Source organism: Corella eumyota, chromosome 2 (genome assembly GCF_963082875.1).
Source record: "Corella eumyota chromosome 2, kaCorEumy4.1, whole genome shotgun sequence".
Classification (NCBI taxonomy): Eukaryota; Metazoa; Chordata; class Ascidiacea; order Phlebobranchia; family Corellidae; genus Corella; species Corella eumyota.
The window spans coordinates 16508415-16528708 of NC_137491.1; the positions used below are offsets into that span (position 1 = coordinate 16508415).

General features: G+C 29.8%; 7 protein-coding genes across 7 annotated transcripts; 4 read left to right on the forward strand and 3 right to left on the reverse strand.

Annotated features, from left to right (window-relative positions):
• Positions 1-137: 137 nt before the first annotated feature.
• On the reverse strand, positions 138-2118 carry LOC145743283 (leucine-rich repeat-containing protein 72-like). Its single transcript, XM_082561207.1, has 6 exons — positions 1978-2118; positions 1550-1749; positions 1232-1392; positions 972-1061; positions 584-765; positions 138-466 (listed from the first exon to the last, which is right to left on the reverse strand). The coding sequence occupies exons 1-6, from the start codon at positions 2008-2010 to the stop codon at positions 320-322; spliced, it is 813 nt and encodes a 270-aa protein (XP_082417333.1). The 5' UTR covers positions 2011-2118; the 3' UTR covers positions 138-319.
• Positions 2119-4103: 1985 nt separating this feature from the next.
• Positions 4104-7147, forward strand: LOC145743200 (uromodulin-like). Its single transcript, XM_082561114.1, has 10 exons — positions 4104-4232; positions 4385-4454; positions 4548-4692; positions 4894-5036; positions 5111-5223; positions 5410-5548; positions 5861-5962; positions 6040-6106; positions 6326-6515; positions 6707-7147. The coding sequence occupies exons 1-10, from the start codon at positions 4187-4189 to the stop codon at positions 6904-6906; spliced, it is 1215 nt and encodes a 404-aa protein (XP_082417240.1). The 5' UTR covers positions 4104-4186; the 3' UTR covers positions 6907-7147.
• A 238-nt stretch (positions 7148-7385) lies between these two features.
• LOC145743436 (sperm microtubule inner protein 11-like) lies at positions 7386-8588 on the reverse strand. Its single transcript, XM_082561394.1, has 4 exons — positions 8495-8588; positions 8012-8173; positions 7596-7743; positions 7386-7434 (listed from the first exon to the last, which is right to left on the reverse strand). The coding sequence occupies exons 1-4, from the start codon at positions 8586-8588 to the stop codon at positions 7386-7388; spliced, it is 453 nt and encodes a 150-aa protein (XP_082417520.1).
• Positions 8589-9169: 581 nt separating this feature from the next.
• LOC145744001 (bifunctional protein GlmU-like) lies at positions 9170-10192 on the forward strand. Its single transcript, XM_082562091.1, has one exon. It carries the CDS (start codon positions 9733-9735, stop codon positions 10189-10191), a length of 459 nt encoding a protein of 152 aa, XP_082418217.1. The 5' UTR covers positions 9170-9732; the 3' UTR covers position 10192.
• A 97-nt stretch (positions 10193-10289) lies between these two features.
• LOC145743999 (protein lifeguard 2-like) lies at positions 10290-15153 on the forward strand. Its single transcript, XM_082562088.1, has 9 exons — positions 10290-10476; positions 10833-11009; positions 11664-11724; positions 12023-12076; positions 12619-12709; positions 13208-13291; positions 13851-13988; positions 14288-14335; positions 14415-15153. The coding sequence occupies exons 1-9, from the start codon at positions 10431-10433 to the stop codon at positions 14565-14567; spliced, it is 852 nt and encodes a 283-aa protein (XP_082418214.1). The 5' UTR covers positions 10290-10430; the 3' UTR covers positions 14568-15153.
• On the forward strand, positions 14453-17555 carry LOC145744000 (uncharacterized). Its single transcript, XM_082562090.1, has 7 exons — positions 14453-14590; positions 15424-15536; positions 15726-15864; positions 16239-16340; positions 16418-16484; positions 16704-16893; positions 17085-17555. Exons 2-7 carry the CDS (start codon positions 15467-15469, stop codon positions 17285-17287), a joined length of 771 nt encoding a protein of 256 aa, XP_082418216.1. The 5' UTR covers positions 14453-14590; positions 15424-15466; the 3' UTR covers positions 17288-17555.
• LOC145744002 (sperm microtubule inner protein 11-like) lies at positions 17489-19139 on the reverse strand. The gene is made up of 4 exons (XM_082562092.1): positions 18882-19139; positions 18421-18582; positions 18005-18152; positions 17489-17843 (listed from the first exon to the last, which is right to left on the reverse strand). Exons 1-4 carry the CDS (start codon positions 18973-18975, stop codon positions 17795-17797), a joined length of 453 nt encoding a protein of 150 aa, XP_082418218.1. The 5' UTR covers positions 18976-19139; the 3' UTR covers positions 17489-17794.
• Positions 19140-20294: the final 1155 nt, after the last annotated feature.

Consider the following 20294-nt stretch of genomic DNA (forward strand, 5'->3'; position numbering starts at 1 on the left):
TTTTTGTAATTCTAGTAAAATTAATTAAAAATTTATAAATATAGTAAAAAGAGATTATTTTAAAATAATAATTTAATACTTTCGCAATATTTTTGATAAAACATAATTGCAATAAATATAAAATATATTTTGGCACAGTAAACAGTTGTTATTTTTTACCCAAAATTTAGTGAAAATAAGTATTATACATAGACAGTAGAAATAAAACAGCGATTTGGCACTCAGGTCTATATTGTGTATACATAAAAAAACATTATCTAAAACTTTGGCAATACATGTTTGTTTTATCTTTGGCAAAAAACATAATTTTAAGAAAAAATTAGCGAAACTTAACGGTAAGATTTTGAGGGGTTGGCACTGCCTCCCCTAACCTGCGTTGCTCACAAGTTGGTATCTTTGACCAGTCAAGAGTTGTAAATTGCATGACTGAGCGGCGAAATTGAAGATCCAAGTCTTTAACAGAAATCTGTATGGACAAAAGGTGTATCTTTTTACCAAAAGTGATATAGAAACTGGTAGAAAAGTTTTACATGCATTTGTAATTATGTAAAATTAGTTTACTTATGAAGTCTTAAAATTTTACCACTTTTGATGTGCCTGTTGATGTAGACTGAATTTTATAAATCTTGGTTTTCTGGCTTCTGCGGTTTGGAAATGGTTGTGGATTTTGTTCAACATGTCTTCCAAATGCAACAGACAAACGAATAGCTTCCCGGTGAGCTTCATGAATTTCCCTGGCTTTGTTTCTCTCATTTTGTGTCACTTCTGAAATTCAAAAAATAGTTTTAGTAAATTTAAAAACTTCAGGTTATGTTACCAAGTTATTTACTATACATATATCGTGCCACTTGCTTGTAATTTAACAACAAAGGTATAAGTCTGCATTGTACATAGTCTGTTTTTAAAATCTAAAAACGCTAGTTCTTGTTTAAAACATGTTACATTTGGAGAAATTTTTTAATGTATGATACCTTGTCTATCAAAAACTTCAACTGATGGCAGCGTGTGTATTACTAACAATCTATATCCAGCTTCTTGTGCAATAGGATTGTCAAATAAATCTAAAAAAAACCATTCATATTAAAACAATCACTTACTTGATTTCCTTGTATATATAAAAAACCTATCACTCTTGAAAACTTTAATAATCTAAACTGATAAGAGCCTATTATTTGCCAATTGGGTATAACTACTTTTGGTTCATGTTGTTGAATATTAATTTATCGCTTACTAACTACTCGTAGAGCTTGAAGTGGTACAAGTTCTTGCAAAACATCGTTTAGATTAGCAAGTTGATTTTTTTGTAGCATCAATACTTGTAAGTATCGCAAGTGTGAAATAGTGCCAACAATATCACTGATTTCATTTGATTCCAAATACAATTCAGTTACCCTGTAAAAAATCAAGTATTACTAAACACATTTAGTTACTAAGCTATAATATTACTCAAAAAAACAAGGTCACGTTAAAGTAAGATATTCAACTACATGCTTTAGAATTAGACATTACTGTCAATCAAGTTTTTTTAATCATAAATTTTAAAACTTACCTAAAATTGTCTCTTAAAAATGATTGTTGAGGACCAGTTGTAACCAAATTTCTTAACTTGTTTGCGTTTAGCCATATTCTTTGTAACATTCGATACTGGCCTAAACTTTCGAGAGACCTAATGTTTTTGTTGCACAAATATAGTTCAATTACATTAAAATCTTGTTTTATTCCTTTTCTTTTTAGAAAATTGTGCAAAAGCTGTAATATGAAAACTTGATAATTAATGATATTTAAGGGTAAAAAGCAATCTTTTATCAACAACCTTTCACTATAACTCCTGTACTAGAAAGGTATGTAAGTTTAAATTAATTTTACTAAAACTATGGTAAATAATTTAAAATCAAACGTTATAATTTTCTAGATAATCATAAAAAGTTAAAAAATATAAAAATCAGGATATTAATTAACTAAAGTAACTGTAATTACCGTGTTAAAATTGCAGTTTGTGAGTTCAGACATTGTAAACAGAGGCACATAAATTTTTTTATAACATTCTTAACTTTAGAAGGCAAGGTAAATATACTGCACCAAATGATAACTTGCAATGTTTACAAACCTTACATTCAAATGTAAATGTTTGGCGTGATTTATTTCCATAGTGATTTGGTAGGTATAGAAATACTATAAAATAATATTTTAAACTAGGTTTATTTAATAAATAAAATATGGTTCGAAATCATCATAGATATTACTTTAATGTAATATCTATAAAATTATTTAATTATTTTTAAAATTAATCTCTATTAATAAATAAAGTTATGCATAAACATAACTTAATTTAAAATATTAACTAAATTAATAAATCAAATATTACGTATTTAATTATTAAACAAAAAATGATTTAAAAGGTTTTAAAATATTAATCTTTAATTGTTCAATCCACAAAAATTAATTAAATAAACTCAACAAACAAAAATTAGTTTTTTAACTCAGTTTTAAGTTGTTGAAATTAGAATGTACATTAAACAAAATTTTAAATGCCTAAAATTGATTTTTGATTTTTAATATATATTTATATTAAAAATCAAAAATAATTGCAGATTGTAGATATAAACAAGGTTAGGTTACGGAAATTTTAAAAAGTTTGATTGCATGGCGACCAAATTATTACAATACAATAGGTAATTGAATAAAATAGCGCCATAAATAGTTTTTAAAATATTTCGTCTATTTAACTAGTGAATGATTTATTTAAGTTGCAAATTTTAAATATTTTGTTGTACTTTTGCTTCGTATTTGGACAATATAATAGGGTCATCACAAGCACAACTAACACACAATAACAAAATAATACGATAAGCTAGCATCAGCTAATATTAAAACAATGGTCATCATGCTTTAGTTACTAGAATATATCGACATTTAAAATGTTGTCGAACATATTCACTCCTAACTTACAAACTTTAACGATTTTTAAGTCACGCTTTTAATAATAAAGTAACAGTAAAACATCAAACCTGTAACAAATCGAAACCCGCCAGCACGGGGTTGGGTACCGGGACCTCCTCCATTCCTGTTGGTCTCCGTCTGCCCCCAGTCGAAAAACTCAAACCTGCACCTGTAAAGCTCCAGAAAGAGGACCCAGAACTCCCATCCGGAGATGCAGCGTGGGCTAGGAAAGGTTTTTTTGATCTCTGCTCAAGTAACATTATTTTTTTAACCGTAAAAAGACTTTTTTAATTTGTAGCAATATTACAAAAGAGCCTGAAACTTTAGTCAGTAATTAGCGTGGTTTTTATAACGGAGCAATTTTGTTTTTTCCAATCGACATTTAAACAAAACATTTTTCGAGCCTTGTTTCTTCTAAAATATTTTAACATACACTAACTGATTAAATGTCGTTAAAGGAGATTTGCGACACATTAGAATAATAACATCCATACTGAAAATTTAAAACTTTTAATTTTATAGAACAGAAGTTATCGTCTTTCAAAATTCTGACTAGAAAGAATAAAAACAATAATAAATACAATGACAATAACAATATGTTTCGAAATCTAAGATTTCAAACCATAATAATTCTCTTCTTTTTTTATTGCGCTTGCGTATGGCCGTAAATAAAAAAATTATCTTTTAAATTAAATATTAAAGTTATTCATAAAATAATTTAATTTAAGTATGGAACTAAAATTTAAAAAAATACTATTTTTTTATAATTAAACTTTAAAAAATGTAAATGAAAAAAAAATTTTTAATTTTTTTTAAATGTTTGTTACCACTTAACCCGATTTGTTTAAATTGCATTAATTTAATTATTACGGCTTCTCTATAACAGATTCTATTAGTTAAAATATCGTGTGTAAACGTTAGGTAAATGCGGTCAAAAATGGCATTGAAGTTTGTAATGAGCCTATTTTTTCTCTGTTTCCCCTCCAGGCAAAATCAAACAGGTTTTTATTCGCAAAACACGATATCTTCAAATTGCGTCAAAGTATTTTTAAGTGTTAACGCGGATATTCTAAGCGCACAAAACTGACATATTTAACATTTAAAAAGAGTATAAAAATTGTGTTATTTAGGCGTTTTAATTAGCATAATGTATTTATTTTTTTAGATGCAGAATCGTTTATTTAATTAAAAAGGTTGTCACTTTAGACCTATAATTTAAAAAATAGATAACTAGTTATAGTTAGACATGAAAGTGGCGTTTGCTTTAGTTATTCTTGTCTTTATTAATTCAGGTAACTATTATTTGAAGCACATATTTATCACACACTTAGTGTTAAGTATTTAGTAAGTCTGTTAATAAGTTTTAGTAATATTTTATTTTGTATTAAATGATACTTTAGTGTTAATAGAGTTAGACTAATGCTTTGTTTCTTTTTAATTACAGCCTATTGCCAATACGACGGTATTGCTTTAACGTGTAACTCGGGCAGTATCCAGTTAACATTCACAGAAAGGTATTCATGGTTCATCAATAACATTATAAAACAAAAATGCCTTGTAGTAATGTTAAGGCCGAATTTAACAACCACATGTAATTGAAATAACAGGTATTTAGTAAGCCAAGAAATAGATGTAACTACAGGAAGAGAACTTCACTTTAAGGGCAGCTCTGACTGTTTTGCTGACAGGATAGATGGAGGTTACATTTTAACTTTGTACCCCCCTTATACCGATTGTGGTACCCAAGTACAGGTTAGCCAGTGACTTAAATTCTGACCTTAACCAATTTATGACAATGTCCTGGTTAAAATTAAATATGATAAGATGTAAAAGGCCTCGCTATGGGATTTTTAAAATAAGCTCACAAGTCATTAAAAAATGCTATACTTCAAAAGTAAACAAAGAAGTGTAAAATGTTCATTTTTTTCTATTTATGTATTTAAACTTTTTCAGCATACCACTGAGAATTACATATACACAAATCAAGTCGTATTTGCCACAACTCCCACTTCCGAGGTCGCAGTATTGAATATACAGTGTGATTACGAAGACAAATATGTTGTTAGTTCAAACATTGGTCTTACTCCTTATGTCAGGTAAAGTTTAAAACCTTATGTACGTTAGAAGCAATGAATAATGACCAGGTAATTTATGCTTATATTTTATTTAGAACCTTAAATTTCGTTACTCAAACTGGTACCTTCAGCGTTGGTATGGACCTTTACCAACGACAGGATTTTCACCCAAGAAGCAAGTTAGGCCCAAAACCGTTTATATTAGTTGGTAGGTTTTTTTTTTAAGTTTATTGCTATATCGACCAGTTAATGAACTTTAAGACCATTCTACTTTAGACAATTCAACCTTATGAGAAGGCAACCCGCCAGATGTTAAGTTGGGTTGAGTTGTTAAAGGTTGTTTTCAATTTGAACTTTTGTTTAAATAAAGTCTTCTTAAAGTGCCTGCTTTTAGGTGTACCCATATACGTCTCTGTTGATATTGTTGATGTTTTTGGTGATGACGTAATTGTAACGACATTGGATACTTGTTACGCAACAACCAGTCCCGATTATTTAACAATGACCGATCATCACTTTTTAATAACTGGAAGGTATTGGAAAAATTCTTGGTTGAACAGTTTTAAGATATAATCAAATTTTTATCTTTTTGTTTTGTTTTAGTTGTTATTTCATCTTGTTTAAGAAGTGAAGCGTAATTTATTATTTATTTGGCATTCAAATTGTCGAAATGACCGTATTGGCTTGGCAAAAAAAACTAAAACAATTCACTAGTAAACAGTCATTCTTATAAACAAAAGTACTCAACAAGTTATAAAAAAACTTTAAGCCTATTTTGTCTTACTTGCCTTCTATGTAAAGCATTTTAAGTTTCTGTTTTTAATTTAAGTTTTATATTTTAAAAGGTGTGCAAGCCCTAATGACACAACTGTAAGGATCATTCAAAACGGTGAATCGAAAGATGCTAGATTTTCGTTCCAGATGTTCCAATGGAAAGGTTCTACAGAGTAAGTTGTTTTTACAGTTTGTTTTGTATTACACTTTATAATGTTGAACGAGAGCTTAACTGTAGTTATATTTTCAGATACATTTACTTACACTGCGCTGTACGAGTTTGCAATTCATCGTCAGAAGTTTGCACCGGAGAAGGGGTAATTTACGTTTTTTTTGTTATTTTATTGGGTAAGGGTGTGTAATTTCAATGTGTTTTGGGCTATTCTTAAACACCGGGGTCAAGGGCAAATAGGGCGGCCCTTGGTTAGGCTTGAACCCAAAACTTTTTAGCATTTAGTCAACTGCCATGACCAGTATAGCAGACCACCAGACTTATTTTTAATAAACACGTAAGAAATTAAAAATGCAATTTTTAGCCTTTATGTGACGGGGTGGACACTTTTAATCCTCCGCTAGACGGCGGAAGAGGAAAGCGAGAGACCGAAGACGAAGTTGCAGAAGGTTCACCAGGTTTTATTACAACTGGGCCGATTGCAATGGCAAAGCTTAGCGAAAAAGGAAAATCAACTATATCCACACCAGCAAAATACGTGGAAAAAGATCAACGTAAGTTTTGGCTAAACTCACGAAAGCATTTTAACTAAAACATGGGCACATAGGAATTAAAATAAATTCACAGTTACTACTGACTCTTAATAATACCATAATTAATGATTACATATAACCTCTTGATCTATTTTAGAAAGTGAATTTGGATTGATAAAGCTTGTCACTATTTAATGGTACCTATTTTTCAGAATTTCTTATCGAGTTTATTTTTGGAGGAATTGCCCTCTTGTTATTTTTACTCGGTTTTTCTCTGTTTATTGCAATGGTAGTCGTTCGAAGGCGGCGAGCACGAAGAATCAGAGGAAAAGAAACAAATAATAGTTTGTCCTCGGAGTCAACCACTGACATAAGTTCCATTCACAAACAAAGGCATATTCCAGTAGCATAAAAAGTCATAAGCTTGTAGCATAATTATTGCAGCCAACAAACATGTATGCTTTGCCCTGTACGAGTTTTAAGGTATTATTGCATTTCACAACAATATGATAAACAAATTAGAAATTACTAACTACCTTTTTGCTGCTGTACATTTTCGTTTGCTTAAAAATAGAACAACGTATTCACTATGTTTAATTTTAACTAAATACGCTTTAAACTATAATATATTCTCCATAAATTACAAATTCTACGAAGCATAGTTTTTAGAGCCAGAATTTTGAGAATGTTTTAAACATAATTTAACCGCACAAATCAAAACAAATTAGCGCTGGTTATTTAGGTAACAAGTTCTGCATACGTTTAACACCACATGCTACAAGCATTCAAGATTAATGCAATACGTGTAATGCCAACGAGTGCTTAAATTACAGTTTGTTTTAGTATGGCTTGAACTAGGTAGGGTAACATGTATAAGAAAGGCAGTTTAGGTTAGAATAAGGAAAATTCGCGGTTTGTAAGTGCCATTGCATCCACAAATCTGTAGATATAGAAAATAGTGTTAGTTATTTATGCTGCAGATTGATTTATTTAATGCATAAAGTAAATGTATTAGGCCTACAGTATGTACAAGCAAACAATACGATGTGTAATTAGCGGTGTGAAAACCCATAAGTCAATAACACAACGACAATACATTACCTTGTCATTTCGCTACTGCAATGTACGTAACGTGGTGTATGGGCCCACGGGTATGCGCTCTTGGGGGATTGATGGCTAGGTGTTGATGGAATCCAGTAACCGTAATTATTTGCATCCGTTAAAGGGACTCGGTATAATTCGTTCGGAGCTAAAAACAGTTTTAAGCAAAGTAGTTTAATCGGCAAAATTAGTCTGTCGATGTAAAAGGTTATGAAAAATGTTAAGAGACAATTTTAAATCTCTGTAGTAAAAGAAATATGTGGCGTGTTTTAAACGCAATACGTTAAAATTTGAAAAATTTAAAACTACTTTAAAATAGTTTGTAATACTTCGTTACATCATAACAATAGAACCCCCTTGAATTGATTTTTAAAATACACATAATTTTGTTTGAACAAGGTTTCAAGTACACTTACAATATCGTGAACGAACGTGCTTCTTTAGCAATGTAATATGCTTCGAATAGCTGCGTTCGTTTCCAAGATCTGGGTTGGTGTAATTATTAAAATGATCGGTCACCCGTCCTGTATTAGGGATAGGAGGTAGTTTGACTGGCCTTGGCTGTGGTTCTGATGATCCTTAATGTATTAAAAATTATCGGTTTTCTGTTTATGCTTTATAATATTTTACTGCATTTAAACCATTTTTTATTGTATTTTAATTTACGAATATAACTTCAAAAATTTGTTTTTATTATATCTTAACGATATATTACATCGTGGTATACGGTAAAATTTAAATCACAATTTCACTACTAATTAATGCAGTAAAATAGTTCTCTTGCATAGCGGTTTCATAGCGTTTTTTTATTTTGGTTTTGCCTGTATTTTTAATTTCGGATATATCCATTGACCATTATTCATTACATTGCTATGTGGCTACTAATATTTTTTCATTACCTGTAGTCGCTGGACGAATACTAAGTTGTGGAGCGGCAAGTCGGGATTTAATTGGATCCTGATATCCAACAGCAGTTAAACCAAAAAAAGCCATTGTAAATACAACCTAAGATTTATCTGACGATAAGCCCTGTGTTTAAATATTTGTATTGAAGTCCGTTTCTTGTATGTTTTACTGCCTAAACCTAAACCAAATAATCTTTGTAATAGGCTTTGACAATAAAGTGTCTTATTATACAAAATTTACCAAAATAGGATCGGGTAACACATGAGGTCGTGGGTTCAATCCCCACTGATCTCACGCTGTAGCGCCCTTGAGTAAGGCGCTATAAACGGTATAAACTCCTGCTGAGCCAGCACTTAATCAGCAGCATAATTACCGGGCAATTATAGTCTCTATAATATCCCAAACTGCCACAGGCAACTCGAGACTGGGTCGGAGTAACTTATGTTACCCTATGTTTAAGTCGCGCATTCGACATTCCCACATCGAGGATAAAGATATATACAAAAAAAAACTTATTCATCGGTAACTATGGATACAGAAAATTTAAATCAAGCTGTTAATCAAAATAACAACTGATCAATAAAATTTATTAACTAATATAAAGTTTGTGTGTATGTTTTATATAATTTTTTAAATATTAAAGTATAAAAAAACTTAACAAATGCAAATAAGCATGTTTTGACTTTTTGGTTTAAATAACTCTCCCTATAAAGTGTCACATGATTGATGATTACACAATCACGTTCAGACGTTACGCACAGATTCGTGATGTTTTGTTTATTGTGCTACGATGTAGATAATAATTACTTGTAAATGAATATCAGTATGACAAAGTTTCATACAATATAAATACAATTTGAAACAGGCATACAGTAAGAATGTGGTCAACTTGCTACTTGTTATGTTATTGTCAGTTTGTTGATGTTTGAATAGCATTTTTATCTGTCTGTCTGTCTTAGCAGCTTAGTTTTACACTTATAAGACAGACTTGATATATTACCATCAGTCTGTCACTGTCAGTATATTATATAATTTTTTTGCTTAGTAGGCCGATAAAGTCTTTAACACAGTGGCTATGCTTTTTTGAGATATTATAAACTCTATGTAATATATAAAATAAATATTTTTATACTACTACCTGTTTTTAGCTAAAAAATAATTACTTAATCTAAAACTTTTCTTTATTTATATTTGCAGTCTAAATTTAATTTAGTTTGTGTAACGAATAGTAATGTCAAAAGAACCCAATATGAAATCAATTAAATCAAATTTATCTTCCTTTGCTGTTCGTTTTCATCCCGGTGATGACTTAGTTTTAAAACTTTTAGACTTTGCCAAGGAAAACAAAATAAAAGCAGGGTTTATACTAACTTGTGTAGGCAGTTTAAAAAAAGCTAACTTGAGAATGGCAAATGCTGATCAATACAATAAACCTACATACATGTATATTGAGGATAAAACTGAAATTGTGTCTCTCGTTGGGACATTATTATGCAACGGTGAAGCACATTTACATGCATCACTGTCTGATAACAAAGGCAATGTTTTCGGAGGTCATTTAATGTCCACCGGTGGCGCAATTGTAAACACAACTGCCGAAGTGGTTATTGGCTGCGCTGAAAATGTTGTTTTCGAACGACCTTTTGATAAAGAAACAGGATATGATGAGTTATCAATCAAGGGAATTTAACAATAATAGTATTATGGCATATAATAGAATTTTTTTTAAACGAAATCGGAAGTAGAAACCATTTTAAAGTGTGGTTAATAAAAACAGTATTTTAAAAGTTCATGTACTTCAATAAACAATACTAGGCCCCTTATCTTTGGGGTAACGGTTCATTTTGGTTAACAAACTCTATTTTAAAAACTTTTTCTATTTTTCCAGCTGATAATAAATTAATATTTTGATAAAATTGTAAGTTGATTATGGCACAGCCGAGTGCCCCTCCAAGTTATGATGATGCTGTTTCAGGTGCTGATAACAAAAAAGATGAAAGCTGATAACAAAAAAGATGAAAATTTTTTTTATGAAATTTCCCCAAAATAATAAAAACTTATATGACAGCTCTACATTTTGTTTATGCTTATAAATGTTTGTTAATATAGGATGCTGAATAAAAGTTTCTGGTGTATTTAATTAAAATTAAGTTAGTAGAAATATTAGGAGGGTTTGGCTGTCCAGTGTTTCAACTTAAATAAATATTTATTTTCTGTGTTTGTTGAAAATTATTAATAAGTTTTAGATCTACACTTAACATTTATGTACACTGGGCAAATAGTATTTTTTTTAAAGTTTTGTAGATTTTAACTATTTTTTAAATTATTTAGGTTATGGGGCTGGATTTCAACAGAATCCACCTTATCCACCCAATCAACCTTTGTACCCCCCTCAGCAACCCCCTCAAGGTTATGCACAGTCTTATTCCCCAAACTTTTCGACAACGTATAATCAACCGGGACAGGGTTACAATAATCCCAACTTCTCACCAATGGTCACTCAACCAGGTAATTTAATATGTAACAATTGCTTTGCTAGTTTTTTTAAATTTTAAAGTTTTTTTGGATAATTTGTTAGTTTCCGTCTTCTTAAAATATTAGAACTGTGAAGGTAGCAAGATGCAATATCCATGCTTATATCAAAAACAATGCTTTATTAAGGCTATCACGAATAAATAATCCTTATAACTTACTTTAAGATGTGTTGATTATAGATTGATTATAGGTACAAAACATGTAAATGTATATTTCAAAGGACTGTAAAAGTATTAAAATTTTTTTTTAATGACTATAAAGTTAATGTGTTCGTTTAAGACGTATTAACTACAGGTGATCATTTTTTGAGATGAAAAGTATAAAGTGAAAGCTTAAAATATTTAAACTGTTAAGTTTTGTATTTATTTTATTATTGAGAGTAAAGGGTTTTTAAAATGGTGAGATTAGGTTGACATTTCAATAATTTATTACTGCTCAAAGTCAATCAATTTCTTGAAAATGAGAGAAGTTTAGTTACTATCTAACCACAATAATAATAGCCTAATAAAGTGCCCAAAATTTTCTTTTGTTGTATATAAATTTTAATTTTTTAACAAGAATTAGTTCATAAAAAAGAAGTTTTCGATATTTGAAAATTAAATAATATTTTATTTTTGTTTTTTTAAGCTGCTTATGAACCAGCTCAGCCACAAGGTGGAGCCCCAGAAGCTGCTGGTTTTACAGTTGGGTAAGAATTTTTAAGTTTTTGTTAATCTAATTTTTACAAAACCCAATTTATAATATTTGCTTTTAAAAATAAACATTTTAAAAATTTTTGTATTTATATTTTTGCCTAACTTTTACCAAAAGTGTATTTATTGTTTTCGAATTATATATATATACTATTTCAAAACAAATTTTTTTTATTAATATGTTTTTTTTGTTTAGAACTTCTTTCAGCGATAAAACCACATTAATAATAAAAATATCTAAAAATTAATTGTATACTGTTATTATTTATTTGCATCATTTTTTATTTTTTTTAGTACACCTGTAAAAGAGTTTGTTCAAGACAATCAAGCGATATACTGGGCAGCCTAGTAAGTTTGTTACCATTTAAAGCTAAATTATTTATAGAAACCATAAATATATTCACTATTGCATTATTATTATTGTTATTCAGAAAAATTTTCTCCATCATCTCCATCTCCATCTCCATCATCTCCATCTCCATCTCCATCATCTCCATCTCCATTATCTCCATCTATATTATCTCCATCTCCATCATCTTCATCTCCATCTCATCTCCAATTGTGTTTTTTTACATTTATTTATTCTCGATGTGGAAAGGTTAACTTCACGACTTAAACATAGGGTAACATCAGTTACCCCGACCCACTCTCAAGTTGTCTTAGACAATTCGGGATATTATATAGATAATAATCCCCGATATCTACGCTGCTGATTAAGTGTTGACTTAGCAGAAGTTTATACCGTTTATAGCGCCTTACTTAAAGGCGTTACAGCATAACAGGATAGGGTATCAAACCCATGAGCTTATGTAGTAAAGACATGTGTTCTGACAACTACACCACGCTGCCGGTTTGAATATTTTAACTAAACATTTTTTTATATTTTTTAGTGGTGTGTTTTTGGCCTTGTACATCACACTTGCTTGCTGTAAAAGTGTGCGAAGAAAACATCCCCAAAACATCATTCTTCTTATTTTATTTGTAAGTTTTGCCTTTAATGTCATTACTACATTATGTTATTTATTGTATATATATTGTATTTATAAATTTTAAGTTAATATATAATTTAATATTTAAATTTACTTTACAAATGCAATATGCTATTTAAAATTAGCCTATATTGGTGTACAATGTAATTTTTGTAAACAATTTTTATTTATGTTAATATCTCATTAATGTAGCATTTAAATGCTTAATAAAAATAAGCAGTAGTTGTTAATATATACATGAAACTGACAGGAAAGGATTGTAATAATTGACTTCACTGTAAACAACACATATTTTTTAAGCATAACCTAATAAGATTTTACTTGTTTATAGGTACTTATGTTAAACATTTTTTTTTCTTATATTCATTTTTGTGCTTTAATATTTTAACTTTGTATACCATATTTGTTTTTTGTGTTAATTTTTCTAAATTTTTCAAGGTCAAAAAAATTATGCAATCAAAAAATTTTAATAATTTTTTTTAAATTTTAGACCCTGGCCTTATCTTACATGGTTGGAACAATCTCTAGTTTTTACGACATTGAGGCCGTGTTGATTGGTCTTGGAATCACTGTGGTTAGTTACAATAACAACTATAAAAAAGTGTCCTAAATTATTTTTCTAACTTAAAATTGTTTTCTAACATTTTAGTTGGAATTAAAATGAGTTATAATTTCTAAAAGTGATTTATAAAAATTTCGGTGAAGTAATAAAAAAAATTTGACTTCTTGAATAGAGGTTCTGTGTTTGATCCTTACTGCTTTCTTGTCATATCAACCTTAAATATAATATTATAAACAATACTTACTGCTTTCCCAAAAAATTGACTTGACTGGTTACTTTTATCGTAGCAATATTATAAATTACATCTAAAACTGCCAAAGGCAATTCGAGACTTAGTCTATGTTTGGGTTGTAAAGTTAATGAATTATATCTAAAGTTATAGTAATAAAAAAGTATATATATTTTTACTTTTAATATATACAATTTTAATTTATAAAACTAAGAAAGTGAAACAAAAATTAAGTTACTAGTTTTATAAATATGAAGTTTCTTTATTTACCTTTCAATGTGTAATATTTAATTATATTAATAAAACAATATTAATATAAAAAAAATGTGATTAAATTTTTAGGGCGTTTGCACTGCAGTAATTGTTTTCTCAATGCAAACCAAATTTGATTTCACAAAATGTGGAGGATTGCTGTTCGTACTAGTTCTTGTACTCTTCCTATTTGGATTTGTTACTATCTTTACATACAGCAGGCCTTGGGTAAATTTAAAGCTCATTTAATATAAAGTACACTATATATAACATAAAATCATGTATGGAAATGGTGGTTAAATAATATATTCAACACTTAAACTTATTAAAATAAAGGTTTAGTGTAAAAAAAACTGCCTTAGTTAGACTTTTAACTTAAAATCTAATTTTAAAGCTTTAAATTTACTTTTACGAATCGATACTTTATTTAATCACTACAATAATGCCAAGTATATAGACTTTATTTATATATAAGTTACTTTTTTGTTATTGAAAATTGTTATGCCACATTTTGTTTTATTTTTTAGTATCTTCAGGTAGTTTATGGAGCACTAGGAGCATTAGTCTTCTCTTTGGTAAGCTACATTTAAATAATTTTAATCACAATTTTATTTTCAAATCAAATTGCTTTTATTTATATTTTAATATTTTTAGTTTCTTGCCTATGACACCCAGTTGGTAATGGGGGGTAAGAGACATGAGTTAGACCCCGAAGAGTATATTTACGGGGCTCTTGCCCTGTACATTGACGTCGTTTACATCTTTTTGTTTATTCTTGCAATTTTTGGGGGTAGTTCTGGAAATTAGTTGTTCGGAAGAGAATAAAAAAGGTGGCGTTTGTAAAATTGTTCATCTTATTTTCCTTATATTTTTGCTTTGATTTTGTAAATACCTTAAAATTAAAGACAATGTTATAAATAGTAAAGTAAAATTAAATGATTCCTTTTGCTGTATAGTTTACCAGAGTTTTATATACCAACTGTTGTTTAAATAGCGCTTATGTAGCCCGGCCAATGTACTTGCCTATTTATTAAACTAACTAATCGTGTTTCTTAATCAACTTTAAAAAAAAAAGAAAATTATTAATATTGGGTAATTTTTAATAAAATTTTGTCTATAATTTAACTGCCTAATTGTTTAAGCATTTTTTTTCCTTCTTTTTCATCTAAAAAACCCTATTGTTTTAAATCATGAATATATATATATGAAAAAAAAAAAAATTAAAAATATCGTTAAAAAGATACGAAAAATTTTGTACTATTTTTAAATCACTGCTTGATTAACTGTATTAACATATTTTGATTTTATTAAAGTTTAATGTATTTATTGTACAGTTCACTCTAAATTTTTAAGTCTGTATAACTGTTTAAGATAACCAAGTATTGAAAGTAAATAACACATTTATTGTATACATAAAGTGGTGTGAAATATATAGAAAATAGAAAAATATACTTTGTGATATTTAACCTGCTTTTAACTTGAGCAATAGCAAGGTTTGCGACCAAATTTTACCTAGAGTAGTTTTTATAATTTGCTATTTATTTTTTATGGGCACAAATCAGTAGGAGTTAAGTGTATAGGTACACCAGGTAATGTTTAAAACCTTATGTACGTAAGGAGCAATGAATAATGACCAGGTAATTTATGCTTTTATTTTATTTAGAACTTTAAATTTCGTTACTCAAACTGGTACATTCAGCGTTGGTATGGACCTTTACCAACGACAAGATTTCCACCCGAGAAGCAAGCTAGGCCCAAAACCGTTTATATTAGTTGGTAGGTTTTTTCTAAGTTTATTGCTATATTGACCAGTTACTGAACTTTAAGACCATTCTACTTTAGACAATTCAACCTTATGAGGAGGCAACCCGCCAGATGTTAAGTTGGGTTGAATTGTTAAAAGTTAGATTGTTTTCTATTTAAACTTTCGTTTAAATAAAGTCTTCTTAAAATGCCTGCTTTTAGGTGTACCCATATACGTCTCTGTTGATATTGTTGATGTTTTTGGTGATGACGTAATTGTTACGACATTGGATACTTGTTACGCAACAACCAGTCCCGATTATTTAACAATGACCGATCACCACTTCTTAATAACTGGAAGGTATTGGAAAAATTCTTAGTTAAACAGTTTTATATAATCAAATTTTTTTTTAGTATGGTGTACAAAGATAAAATCAAATTCTTAATATGGTGTACCATTTTTTATCTTTTTGTTGTGTTTTAGATGTTATCTAACCTTGTTCAAGAAGTAAAGCGTAATTTATTAATTTTTTGGCAAACAAATTGTCGAAATGACCGTATTGGCCTGGCAAAAAATTACACTAGTAAACAACCATTCACTAGTAAACAGTCATTCTTATTAACATAAGTACTCTACAAATTATAAAAAAAACTTTAAGCAAATTTTGTCTTACCTGCCTTCTATGTAAAGCATTTTAAGTTTTTGTTTTTAATTTAAGTTTTATATTTTAAAAGGTGTGCAAGCCCTAATGACACAACTGTAAGGATCATTCAAAACGGTGAATCGAAAGATGCTAGATTTTCGTTCCAGATGTTCCAATGGAAAGGTTCTACAGAGTAAGTTGTTTTTACAGTTTGTTTTATATTACACTTTATAATGTTGAACGAGAGCTTAACTGTAGTTATATTTTCAGATACATTTACTTACACTGCGCTGTACGAGTTTGCAATTCATCGTCAGAAGTTTGCACCGGAGAAGGGGTAATTTACGTTTTTTTTGTTATTTTATTGGGTAAGGGTGTGTAATTTCGATGTGTTTTGGGCTATTCTTAAACACCGGGGTCAAGGGCAAATAGGGCGGCCCTTGGTTAGGCTTGAACCCAAAACTTTTTAGCATTTAGTCAACTGCCATGACCAGTATAGCAGACCACCAAACTTATTTTTAATAAACACGTAAGAAATTAAAAATGCAATTTTTAGCCTTTATGTGACGGGGTGGACACTTTTAATCCTCCGCTAGACGGCGGAAGGGGAAAGCGAGAGACCGAAGACGAAGTTGCAGAAGGTTCACCAGGTTTTATTACAACTGGGCCGATTGCAATGGCAAAACTTAGCGAAAAAGGAAAATCAACTATATCCACACCAGCAAAATACGTGGAAAAAGATCAACGTAAGTTTTGGCTAAACTCACGAAAGCATTTTAACTAAAACATGGGCACATAGGAATTAAAATAAATTCACAGTTACTACTGACTCTTAATAATACCATAATTAATGATTACATATAACCTCTTGATCTATTTTAGAAAGTGAATTTGGATTGATAAAGCTTGTCACTATTTAATGGTACCTATTTTTCAGAATTTCTTATCGAGTTTATTTTTGGAGGAATTGCCCTCTTGTTATTTTTACTCGGTTTTTCTTTGTTTATTGCAATGGTAATCGTTCGAAGGCGGAGAGCACGAAGAATCATAAGAGGAAAAGAAACAAATAATAGTTTGTCCTCGGAGTCAACCACTGACATAAGTTCCATTCACAAACAAAGGCATATTCCAGTAGCATAAATAGCCATCAGTTTTAAGGATAATTATAGCAGCCAACGAACATGTATGCTTTGCCTTGTATGCGTTTTTTAGGTATTATTTCAAAGGCTCTATCAGCTAAGCTGCCTTTCTAAACCCAATATGATAAACAAATTTGAAATTACTAACTACCTTTTTGCTGCTGTACATTTTTGTTTGCTTAAAACATAGAACAACGTAATTTACAATGTTTAATTTTAACTAAATACGCTTTAAACTATAATATATTCTACATAAATTACAATTTCTACGAAGCATAGTTTTTAGAGCCAGAATTTTGAGAATTTTTTAAAAATAATTTAACCGCACAAAGCAAAACAAGTTAGCGCTGGTTATTTAGGTAATAAGTTCTGCATACGTTTAACACCACATGCTACAAGCAATCAAGATTAATGCAATACGTTTAATGCCAACGAGTGCTTATATTACAGTTTGTTTTGGTATGGCTTGAACTAGGTAGGGTAACATATATAAGAAAGGCAGTTTAGGTTAGAATAAGGAAAATTCGCGGTTTGTAAGTGCCATTGCATCCACAAATCTGTAGATATAGAAAAAAGTGTTAATTATTTATGCTGCAGATTGATCTATTTAATGCATAAAGTAAGTGTATTAGGCCTGCAGTATGTACAAGCAAACAATACGATGTGTAATTATCGGCGTGAAAATCCGTATGTCAATAACACAACGACAATACATTACCTTGTCATTTCGCTACTGCAATGTACGTAACGTGGTGTATGAGCCCACGGGTATGCGCTCTTGGGGGATTGATGGCTAGGTGTTGAAGGTATCCAATAACCGTAATTGTTAGCATCCGTTAAAGGGACTCGGTATAACTCGTTCGGAGCTAAAAACAGTTTTAAGCAATGAAGTTTAATCGGCAAAATTAGCCTGTCGATGTAAAAGGTTATGAAAAATGTTAAGAGACAATTTTAAATCTCTGTAGTAAAAGAAATATGCGACGTATTTTAAACGCAATACGTTAAAATTTGAAAAGTTTAAAACTACTTTAAAATAGTTTGTAACACTTCGTTACATCATAACAATAGAACCCCCTTGAATTGATTTTTGAAATACACATAATTTTGTTTGAACAAGGTTTCAAGTACACTTACAATATCGTGAACGAACGTGCTTCTTTAACAATGTAATATGCTTCGAATAGCTGCGTTCGTTTCCAAGATCTGGGTTGGTGTAATTATTAAAATGATCGGTCACCCGTCCTGTATTAGGGATAGGAGGCAGCTTTACTGGCCTTGGCTGCGGTTCTGATGATCCTTAATGTATTAAAAATTACCGGTTTTCTGTTTATGCTTTATAATATTTTACTGCATTTAAACCATTTTTTATTGTATTTTAATTTACAAATATAACTTCAAAAATTTGTTTTTATTATATCTTAACGATATATTACATCGTGGTATACGGTAAAATTTAAATCACAATTTCACTACTAATTAATGCAGTAAAATAATTCTCTTGGGAAAGGGTTTTGCCTGTATTTTTAATCTCAAATATATTCATTATTTATTACAATTGCTATGTCTGTATGTGAATACTAATATTTTTTCATTACCTGTAGTCGCTGGACGAATACTAAGTTGTGGAGCGGCAAGTCGGGATTTAATTGGATCCTGATATCCAACAGCAGTTAAACCAAAAAATGCCATAGTAAATACAACCTAAGATTTATCTAACGATAAGCCCTGTGTTTAAATATTTGTATTGAAGTCCGTTTCTTGTGTGTTTTGCTGCCTAAACCTAAACCAAATAATCTTTGTAATAGGCTTTGACATTAAAGTGTCTTATTATATAAAATTTACCAAAATAGCATCCTGTAATCGTAACATAAAAGCTTAAAACAACAAATTGTTATTTTCTAACCGCGGGTAACTTATTCATCGGTAACCATGGATACAGAAAATTTAAATCAAGCTGTTAAACAAAAAACAGCTGATCAATAATTTTTTTTAATATTAGCTAATATAAATTTTGTGTGTATGTTTTATATAATTTTTTAAATATTAAAGTATAAAAAAACTTAACAAATTCAAATAAGCATGTTTTGACTTTTTGGTTTAAATAGCTCTCCCTATAAAGTGTCACATGATCGATGATTACACAATCACGTTCTGACGTTACGCACAGATTCGTGATGTTTTGTTATTGTGCTGCGATGTAGACAATAATTATTGACAGTAAGAATGTAGTTACCTTGCTACTGTAAGAATATAGTTACCTTGCTACTTATTTTGTTATTGTTGATGTCTGTCTGTCTGTCTTGTGACTGTACAGACAGATTGACAAATGGAAGTGAGTGTTATATAAAAACTTGGTCATTTTGATTTTAGGTTTATGCATTTAATTATTACACCATACAGCTTCAATTTGCTTTTACATTTGTAGGCCTATATAGTTTTATACACATATCTATGCGCCTTTATTTAAATGTTATAAATTCTGGTAACCAGACACTTCGGCCCCCGGACACTTCGGCCAAAATTTTTTTTTCAAAACAGCGGGGATTTGGCATTTTAATTACCGCAATAAATTTTATTTTCGCGTAGTTATATACAGTTTTTTAGACAGTATTTGAAACAAAATAAGCAGTAAATTAATATTTTTTTTTAATAATAATGTGCAAGAACATGTTATCTTTCTTTTGCCGTGTCAATTTTTTAATTTTACAAACTAAAACCTATAAAAAACTAATTTTGAAAGCGCGCGCTTTCAGGTGACGGAGGACAATGCATAATGATATCTCGTATTTTGCCAAATAGTGCCGCCTTTCTAAACAATATTTGAAGAAAATGGAGCGTTAATTTTTTATTTTTTACACTGAGGATTATGCATAAATATGTTATCTTTCTTATTAATTTACTGCTTATTTTGTTTCAAATACTGTCTAAAAAACTGTATATAACTACGCGAAAATAAAATTTATCGCGGTAATTAAAATGCATAATCCCCGCTGTTTTGAAAAAAAAAT